The sequence below is a fragment of the Salvia splendens genome, chromosome 8 (genome assembly GCF_004379255.2).
Source record: "Salvia splendens isolate huo1 chromosome 8, SspV2, whole genome shotgun sequence".
Taxonomy (NCBI): domain Eukaryota; kingdom Viridiplantae; phylum Streptophyta; class Magnoliopsida; order Lamiales; family Lamiaceae; genus Salvia; species Salvia splendens.
In genome coordinates this window covers 34,627,541-34,637,424 of record NC_056039.1, presented here as the reverse complement: position 1 = coordinate 34,637,424, position 9,884 = coordinate 34,627,541, and the positions used below count along the sequence as shown (strand labels likewise).

The window sequence follows — 9,884 nt, the reverse complement described above, 5'->3', positions numbered from 1 at the left end:
CATCTCTTGCTGTGCACCCCTCCACAGCAGGGGATCCATTCCCCTTCATGATTGTATAAAACTCTGAAGTGACCATCAATTACATATTTATCATATGGAAAGTGCAGAGTTTGTTACATGAGTTTGACTTAGTGGTGCTCCGTCACATGCACAGGAAATTCCGATGCTAACTTCCTGTCACATTACGCTTACAACTTGAGTGTCCATGTTTTAGAGTCCCGTTCTTTGGGCCTCAGTATTTGGTTGATGCATGATAGATTAGGTGGTTATTATGTTCGTTAGTTTGTAAACGGACCTTGCCCTTTTATTTATTTATTTAAAAAAAAAAAGAGAAAACCAACCCCAAATAAGGGGAGGAGTAGTATATAAGCATTCCATGTTCATTAACTTATTATTAAGACAATTGACTAAAAGCTTAGGAGATGACAACCAACCTAACAATTTGTTAGATAAACTCATAAAAATAGGAGTAGTAACGCAAGGACACCTACTGTATATTCATACATGTATCTTTAATTGAAGAATAAACTACATCTACTATAATTATAACAATTAATCAAATTAGTGGAGCTGTATCTGAAACCGAACTTTAGTTGCGTCTGGGAATAAACTAAAATCAAATTGTAACACAGAGGCTCTCTATTTTTTTCAAGGAAAGGGCGAACACAATGCAGACGAGAAATCAGAAATCTGCTGCACTCATCGTTTTCATCTAGTCGGCTAATCCATCACAATTCGACGTCTGTCCCTAGATTTCGATTCCCGCGAATCCAGAATCACTCACGCCGTTGCGCCGCATAGAAAGACAACTGAGATCCCATTTAATATCCGACGCCTGTATTATTTTATTGATCTCCTAAAATTTGATTGCGAAATCCACCGTAAGAGCTATCCCGTTCCCTTTGAATTAGCTCGGTTTGATGTTTCGGTTAGTGTAGGGCGTCTTTGTTGAGTAATCGGTCGTTCGATGGCTTCGTGGCTGAAAGCGGCTGAAGGTACGATTTTGTTTTCCTAACCGATATCCAAGTTTGATGCACATTTATTCGTATCGTTGATTTGCGTCATTGCTGGAATCGTGGTTTGATCTACGTTGTGCATTTCTCGTAAATCTGAGTTAAACTCCAATATTCTGTTGAACTTTTATAAACTTGAATTGATCTATCTTAGCTGCTCTCAATCAATAATGTTTTGGAAGAAAAGTTGCGCATTGGGTATATATGTATGCCATGATCAGATTTTAGCTTCTGTTGGAATTGATGTGGTTGTCTCCTATTTTAAGCTTTTGAGATTAATATTGTAGGAATAGTCTAGTTCTGCTAGACAGGAATCTATATTTTCTGCACATTCTTGTAACTCGTACTTCTTGTTTGCCAGATTTATTTGAAGTAGTGGACCGAAAGGCAAAGCTAGCAGTTGGAGAGAAGCCAGATGAACTTCCTGTTGCTGCCAAAGGTATGACAGTATATGTTGATTTTCATCCCCTGTAAATTGTAATTAGTGACTTAATTGATGGATCATTGTGAAAAAACACTTCGATAGTCCTGCTCCTTTTTTGTGACTTACCTCCTTTTTTCTCTAAAGGTTCTAATGGGCGAGGATCTCAAGCAAAGAAGGCCAGAGCAAGAGCAAAGGTATAACTTTTTGCATGTGTGTCATTAGTTCAGTGTGCAACTATTATACATGTGGACAGTCTAAAGATCTTGGAGTTTTGTAACAAAATTTTCTTAAAACTGCAGAAGAAACTTGTATCTAATGAAGCTCCTTCTGCCGTTGATAATGAAAGAGAGCAAACTATACCTGAAACATCACAATCACCAGCAGAACCTGATGAAAATATCCCCTCTCCTTTGATTGAAAATAGTGAGAGTAATCCAGGTGTTCCTACTTGTAGAGTTGACATTGATGAGCATTCCAAAGCTCATAATGATGGTTCAATAACTGAGACTCCTGTGCTTGAAACAATATCTAGTAATGAGGCCACATCAGGTAGTGGTGATCATGATGATACAAAAAAATCTACTGATATAGAATCTAGAGCTTTAAATTTGAATGGTGAGTCCATGATGGAAGAATTTGTAGTTAACCCTGTTGGAAATCCACTGAATGACCCTATAGATGCTCATGTAGCGGATGGCAATCCTTTCTCTGATTTCAATCGAAAATTGAAATCTGAAGAATTGGGTTCTTCAAAGAATATTGAACTTTCTGGATCTCAAACTCTACATGAAGATGCACCAATTAAGGCTGATACCCTATCCAAGGATGTGGATTTGACAAATGAACCTGATTTCAAGCACAAGCAGCATCAAGAGCAAGAAACTGTTGAATCACCAGTTAAAGTACAAGAACAAATAGAAGAGGTATGTGGTGAAATTATAAATGACAAGGAACTTGTTTCGGTCCCATTTCTTGATTGTGATCATGTAAATGGTAAGGGAAGCTTTTGTATAGACTAATAGTTTAGTTCAACAGGCTCAAGGACTACTTAAAAGTGCAATTTCAACAGGGCAGTCAAAGGAAGCTAGGCTAGCTCGGGTAAGCAAATAAATGTTTTACATGGATAAGTAGATATATCGTTGTTTGAAGCATTAACATTTTTAACATGCCAATCCTATATTTTGATGTTCTTGCTTGTAGTAGTTTCTAGTATCTTCCTTCCAAAATTGGAATATTTGCTTACTACGATATATTTTAAGCTAATTCTTTTCCTCTGCTTGGTATATGACTTTAAAAGTCTAGCAAGCCATGATGAATTCATGAATATGACATTGGTAAAACTATTAGTTACTCCCTCCATCCTAAGATAGTCGAGTCGTATTTCTTTTCGGGCCGTTCCAAGGTAGTTAAGTCATATCCCTTTTTTGGCAAAAACTTTTTTCTCTCTCCTACTTTCCTCTCTTTTTCTCTCTCATGTTTAACCTTTAAAATCAATTTCTTAAACCCCGTGCCGAAGAAATGTCTCAACTAACTGGGGACGCAGGTAGTACTAGCAGCCTGTACAGTACAGAAGGTGACCTGTCTACATATAAGGGAGCATGTTGAGCGAATTAATTAAATGCTAGTGAAGCTTTTCTATACTACTTTAACTTTTTAGATGAGGTAATCATTCATCATATTGGTCTGTAACATGTATAGTACATAATGGTGTTGTTTAGCAGTCAGAAAATGCTTGTCATCACATCATACATATTGAATTTTGCTTAACGTTGTCATGGTTAGGTTTGTGCTGGACTTTCATCACGCCTGCAAGAGTACAAATCTGAGAATGCTCAGTTGGAAGAGCTTCTCACAGCAGAGGTGAACAATGAAATCCTACTTGAAATAACTAAAAAGTTAACCATTCATTTTCTAATATAGCCTTGAAAAGAATGTAACATTCTATGTGGTTGTGCATAAATAAAACAGAGGGAACTGACAAAATCATATGAGGCTCATATAAAGCAGCTTCAGAAAGATCTATCTACATCTAAAGGAGAGGTGAGCAGAGCGGAGGCAAATATGGTAGAGGCATTATCTGCCAAGAATGCTGAAATTGAGGCACTTGTCAGTTCTGTTGATGCGCTGAAGAAGAAATCTGCTTTGGCTGAAGGAAACTTGACATCACTTCAGGTTAACTAATATCTTAAAATGCTTACTATGATTGTACATTATCATTTTTGTGCCGAGAGAAGAAGCAATGTACCTGAACCCAAAAGGTGAAAATAATATAAAGGATAAGGGAGGGAGGTAGAAACTTGTTGCAGTTGTGCACCATTGTAGTATAGCCTCCAAATTTCACATAAATCTGAGTGCTATATCCCTCATAATTTTGGGACTCTTCTTGTCAATGGATATTGGATACTGCCAATATTTAAGGACTCATGGGAAACATAAATCAAATACCTAAGTTGAGAAAATCCCATCCAGATATCAATATATCTGTTCTCATGATTCTTCTTCCTGCTACTTCATGTTATCATGTATTTAGTGGACGCATGAGCAATGCTGCTTTATCATGTGGATGATGTATTATTTTCATGTATTGCCTAGCATGTAGTCTCTTTCTTATGTTATTTCCTTCATTATGTGCCAGGAAAGTATGGAATCTACGATGAGGACTAGAGAATTAACAGAAACAAGGATGATGCAAGTAAGTTTCTCTCTTCCTCCCAGTTTTCTGGACCATGGTTGGTGGATCTTAGTTCAGTGTAAGCTGTCTGTTTCAGGCCCTAAGAGAGGAACTGTCTGCTGCTGAGAGGAGAGCTGAGGAGGAACGTTTTGCACATAATGCCACAAAGATGGTATATTTCTAAATTTCTCTTGTACATATGTGTCCATTTGTTGTTGTTATTATTGCTGCTGCTGCTGTTGTAGTTCCTTAATAATATATCAAACATTCTAGAGCTGATTTCATGCTGAACCTCTTTACTAATAGGCAGCTAGAGAAAGGGAAGGAGAATTAGAACAGAGAGCAATTGAGGCATCTACAGCATTAGTCAAAACTCAGGTACTGCAACACATGATATTCCTTGTAAATATCATCTCTATAAATCTATTGCCCCATCTTTCTTTTCTTTTTATCTATTTCATTTTTTAGTAACAGGAGGGGGTTGTGATGTAACTTGGTAGACTAATGTAGTATATTAAATCTAGACAATAATCAACAGCATCTCCATTGTACAAATGTGCTGGAAAATAGGTTCTGAGTATGTGTAAAATTTATATTGGTAACAACTAACAAGAAAAACCTTTTGCATGTGTACCTATTTATTCATCAGAGAGCAGCTGATGATAGGGCTTCAAAAGCAGCAGACCTTGAGCAGAAGGTAGCTCTTCTTGAGGTAATGGCTTTACTTTCTCTTCATATGTATGGACATTTTGCTTCTATGCTTGTTCTTGCCCTTTTTCTGCCCGGTTGAAGCGAAAGAAGGAAGTGAATCAAATTACTGAGTAAATATTTTTGTTACTTTTACATGTGGTACTAGGTTGAATGTGCTTCCCTGAATCAAGAGCTGCAAGACATGGAAGCTCGTGTTCGCCATGGGCAAAAAAAAGCTCCTGAAGATGCAAATCAAGCAATTCAGGTTCAAAAATCTATAATTGGATCTTCTTATTGTATCACTTAGCCAGTAATTAGCTGCAATGATATGTTATTAAAAATGGGATCATTGTAATCAAATAGGACCATTGTTAAGTTAGTATTGTAAAGAGGGTTCCAAGGACCATAGGCGTCTATGTATGAAATACTGACTATCCAAACAACTGAGTATAGTTAAGATCGCCTATGTATTGAGGATGTCTGACAAGAAGAAATGATTGTATCTGATAAGAGCATATTACGGATCTTTTCATCAATCTTTTCATGGTAATCAAGTTAGCAGAGATGTCTCTGTAGTAGTATGCCTAAGCTTGTCTCTACTACAAGCTAAAACCTGATAAGTTATAGTTCTTCAATGATCAATCAGAAAAACACTGTTCTTTATTCCTTTCCTGTTCCCTTGTCCTTCAAGTGTATAGCTGATTTTATCTTCTTAACATGAAGGTGCAGGCGTGGCAAGAGGAAGTGGAGCGTGCACGTCAAAGTCAGAGAGAGGCTGAGAGCAAACTTTCTTCAATGGAGGCAAGTTGATTATTATTTGTATTCTTTTGCTATTGATAATTTTTTCTAGTATTTAATGTAGGACTACATAAGGTGTTAAGATAGGAAATATTGGTAGTAGTAATTGTTTATTGTATCAATTGTACAGGCTGAAGTGCAGAAGATGAGGGTTGAAATGGCTGCCATCAAGAGGGATGCTGAGCACTACTCACGTCAGGTAACCCTAATGTATTTGTGCAGCTCTTCTTTACTTTTGTTTATTTATATTGATCTCATATCTTAAGCTTGTCATTTGGTTTTGAAATGACGTTGTGCATGTTTTTGAGCAGGAACACATGGAACTGGAAAAACGTTATCGCGAACTAACTGATTTATTGGTAATTTTTGTCATGTTATTGGCTACCTCTGGACCTTGACAATTTGCTTGATATCAGACTATTGCATTCATTTCCAGTATTACAAGCAAACACAACTTGAAACTATGTCCAGTGAAAAAGCAGCAGCTGAGTTTCAGTTGGAAAAGGAAGTCAAGCGTCTTCAGGAAGCACAGGTCTCAACTCGGTTTATGCTGCATTAGTTTCACCCCACACTCTTCCCAGATACCTTATTTAATTTTGAAATGTATCAACTCTTTAAACAGTTAGAAGCTGAAAGGAACAGAGTTTCTCGCCGTGCATCGTCCTCTTGGGAAGAGGATGCTGACATGAAAACACTCGAGTACGTGTGTCCTCATTAATGCAACATAACTGGATTGCTTGAGGCACAATACCATAAATTTTTACTTAGAACCTAGATGTTAATTTCTTATTCCCTCCCTTAGTCTAATCTCGTATTCTAAATTCAGACCTCTGCCCTTGCATCATCGCCAAATGGCTGGAGAAAGCTTACAGGTATGTATTACGGAGTATTTTTCTTCCAAAAGTGTTAGCATGCTCATCCAGATTACCACGTGATACTCTGAAATCTGAATCTTCCGTGCAATTCCAGTTGCAGTTGCAGAGGGCAGCAAATATATTAGACACTGGGGCTGCTAGGGCAACAAGATTCTTGTGGCGGTATCCGAAAGCTCGCATTATCCTACTGTTCTATCTGGTGTGAAGATTTAACCTAATCTTTTAACTTATTGATCTTATTCTCTAGCAAAATTAGCTGTATGGTTCATTTTCTTACTCTAGCCTTTTCTAATGATAACTATGTGATGATGCTGGCAGGTTTTTGTGCATCTCTTCTTGATGTACCTCTTGCATCGCCTTCAGGTATGTAAATCTGCTTAATCCAAACTATAAGCAGTGATATGTTATGTGATCATAACTACCGTGTGTCGTGCAGGTACAAGCTGATAACAATACACCTAATGAAGTCGAAGAATCTATGAGATTATTTAACCGGACATCACGTTGAGCTGCTGGCTTGCTGGATGTTGCTTGCTTTGAGTTGCCAAGAATCGATTTCTGATGGCAATTGTTCTGCTGATTCTTAGACTAAACTAGGTTTCGTCACTAACAGGAATTGCTCAACATGGAAGATGTATATGATCCACATCCTTTTTTCTCCGTGGTGAAAGATGAATTTGTGTGATATCCGAGAGTTATATGATATAGGTGTATTATTCTTTGAATTCTTGACTATATATCCATCCGTAAATGTGAACTGGAAAGTTAACCCATTACATTTGCTGGGTGTTTCCAATTTATGTTGAAGAAGCACGACATGTATATGTACAGTGTCAAATGTATTAGTTTTCTTGCTTTTGTGGAGAAATATATGGATTTAGCCAGAAGTGAGCATTTTGTTTCAAGTCATATCTATCTGAATTCAAGATTACATTTTATTTGATTTAAAAACACACCCCACCCACCCTTCAAACATCCTGAATATCATCATCGTCCACAACATCAGCAAGAAATGGATCCTTGAGCAGCTGGGCAGCTGAGGGCCTATCCCTCGGCCTCCCCACGCACCTCTGAACGAAGGCCTTGAGGTCATGGTCGTGCAGGTCGTCCATGGCCCGAGGCATCACCCCGGCCGTTACCTTCCTATATATCTTCCCGAGGCCATCGCACTCGCTATAGGGTATCTCACACGTGGCCATCTCCAACAAGCACATCCCAAATGAGTATATATCGACGAGCTCTGTGTAGTCCTCCTCATACAGTTCGGGTGCCATGTACTCTGGCGTGCCTATCATGGAATGCGCAGCGTGGTTCTCTCCCACGACGGCGGCCAGGCCCAAATCCCCGATCTTGACCTTCCCCACATTGCCATTGATGAAAATGTTGCTGCAATTCAAGTCTCTGTGAATGATGCAGGGGTCATGAGTGTGCAGATAATCCAAACCTCGGAGAATCTGAACCCCCCATTTCTTAAGCGCCTTGATGGAAACATGGCGATGCTTCTTCCTGTAGTCTCTGAGATTGCCAGAAGCGCAGGCCTCGGTGATGAAATTGAGAGTGTTGTGCTCCACATCTTTCCAGAAATGGTAGAGGAATATGATGTTTTGATGCTTTAAGTTTTTGAGAAGCTCGATCTCGGAGCGCAATCGGATGATTACAGATGGATCGCTGCTGAAGCTTCGTAGGCGAACTTGATTCCAGGCAACGTCTCTTCCCTCACGCTGATCGAATGCGCGGTACACCTTTTTCACAGCTCCACACCCTAAAAGCTCACTGTATCTCCCGAATCGCCCCGATGGATCAACCTCCACGAACGCCTCCTCCTCCTCCTCCTCTAATTCCTCCTCGCAATCGCTGCTGCTCTTTGTCGGCCCCATCGATTCCTAGCTAGGTTTGATTAATCAAGTTTGATCGAGATGCAGAATTAGGCAGAAATGCATAATCATCCTCATATACATGGCTAAATCTTACCTTAGATCTTATTTCAGCTTGAAGAATAGAGTTGATGAAGAAGCTTGGAACGGAACCATGAATATAGAGAGGAGCTGCAGAAAAGAGACGCGGCCTATATATAGAGAAAGACTGAGACTCTTTACTTTTGATTATGATTGTTGCTGCAACACGGGATCATGGTGTAATTAATGAGATTATTAATTATTAAACCCAAACTGGAGATAATTATTAATTGACTTACAGTTTTAATGGAGTATCTTTGACAAATTGTGTGCCGTACGATTTGGGTTGTGTGTATGGGGTGGTATATTACTTAATTCTCATTTAAATGCTAAGCTCTAGTTTACTGAATTATTCATGTATTATATTCTTGCACGATATTGAGTTCTCTTTTTTCTACCATATGTTAGCTAGCTGAGCTTAATAGAAGAACATACGACACTTTTCTCTTTATTCGAGAATCATGTAAAAAGAGTAAACGAGTTAATTGCTGGTTTAAATATACTAGTATGATTTATATTCCTTGAATGTGGTGTAACTTGTAATTCAGTTGAACAGCTAGGTGGGTCTAGGCCAACATGTGACATCATTAATGAAAGCGTTGAAGTTTATTGACAATATTACACATAGTACATGTATTTGATTTATGAAGGCGAAGTTAAGTGCTAGTATTAAACTAACTGTAAAAGCCATGGCTGTTCATGACATTCCCATGCATGCGCAAATATCTCCGCAAAACTAATGGAAAAATGCATTCATTGATTCCCTTCTTGTTAGCTTTCTGTATGGAGATTGCAGTTTCAGTTGTAGTTGTAGTCGTAGACTTGTAGTTGGGGCATGTGAAAGCATGAGAGTTTTTTTATAGTTTGAGTGAACTATAAGCAGCAAAATACCCTTTGTAATTGTAGCTAGATAAGCCTAACATATCTATCATATCATTTCCCAAGTTTAGATATAAAAAAAAGTTACACTCTAAAAATAATAGGATCTTAATAAAAAATACAAAAATAAACTAGCTCAAATTAGAATGTTTATAATTCGGATTAAAAATTTTAACACAATAAAATTCAAATCTGATTAGCATGTACTTCCTCCATCCCACGAAAATATGCACTTTTTCCTTTTTAGTCCATCCCACAAGAACATGCACTTTCTAATTTTGAAAATCATTTTCTCTCTAATGAGGTGAGACTTATTCTCCACTAATACTCCATGTGTCCCACTCTAAATGGAGCAAATCTAACCTTCAAAAAGCAATCGAGATATAGATGGAGGTGATGGGACATCCCAAAAAGGAAAATGTGTCACTTAGAGTGTGATGAAAGGATTAATACTTTAATTACTTTTTCTCTCTACCTCTCTCTTACTTTACCAATTTTAGATTAAAACTCGTGATAAATTCAAAGTGCACATTCTTTTAGGACGGAGGGAGTATCTTATTAATCCACAACTCTACATTG

At 38.1% G+C, this 9,884-nt stretch overlaps 2 protein-coding genes across 4 annotated transcripts; one reads left to right on the top strand and one right to left on the bottom strand.

Annotated features, from left to right (window-relative positions):
* Nucleotides 1-574: 574 nt before the first annotated feature.
* Nucleotides 575-7,376, top strand: LOC121744380 (golgin candidate 1-like). 2 transcript variants are annotated; one of them, XM_042137902.1, is made up of 21 exons: nt 575-995; nt 1,375-1,452; nt 1,582-1,631; nt 1,737-2,360; nt 2,473-2,535; nt 3,220-3,297; nt 3,406-3,609; nt 4,073-4,129; nt 4,206-4,280; nt 4,415-4,486; nt 4,758-4,820; nt 4,965-5,063; nt 5,528-5,599; nt 5,727-5,795; nt 5,908-5,955; nt 6,033-6,128; nt 6,219-6,295; nt 6,423-6,468; nt 6,566-6,670; nt 6,790-6,834; nt 6,908-7,376. In XM_042137902.1, the coding sequence occupies exons 1-21, from the start codon at nt 968-970 to the stop codon at nt 6,977-6,979; spliced, it is 2,121 nt and encodes a 706-aa protein (XP_041993836.1). In that variant the 5' UTR covers nt 575-967; the 3' UTR covers nt 6,980-7,376. The 2 variants fall into 2 exon arrangements, with proteins under 2 accessions (XP_041993836.1, XP_041993835.1); XM_042137901.1 differs by having other exon boundaries at nt 576-995; nt 5,522-5,599.
* LOC121744383 (probable serine/threonine-protein kinase WNK11) lies at nt 7,152-8,561 on the bottom strand. 2 transcript variants are annotated; one of them, XM_042137904.1, is made up of 2 exons: nt 8,443-8,561; nt 7,152-8,354 (listed from the first exon to the last, which is right to left on the bottom strand). In XM_042137904.1, the coding sequence occupies exon 2, from the start codon at nt 8,346-8,348 to the stop codon at nt 7,440-7,442; it is 909 nt and encodes a 302-aa protein (XP_041993838.1). In that variant the 5' UTR covers nt 8,349-8,354; nt 8,443-8,561; the 3' UTR covers nt 7,152-7,439. The 2 variants fall into 2 exon arrangements, with proteins under 2 accessions (XP_041993838.1, XP_041993839.1); XM_042137905.1 differs by having other exon boundaries at nt 7,152-8,358; nt 8,443-8,556.
* Nucleotides 8,562-9,884: the final 1,323 nt, after the last annotated feature.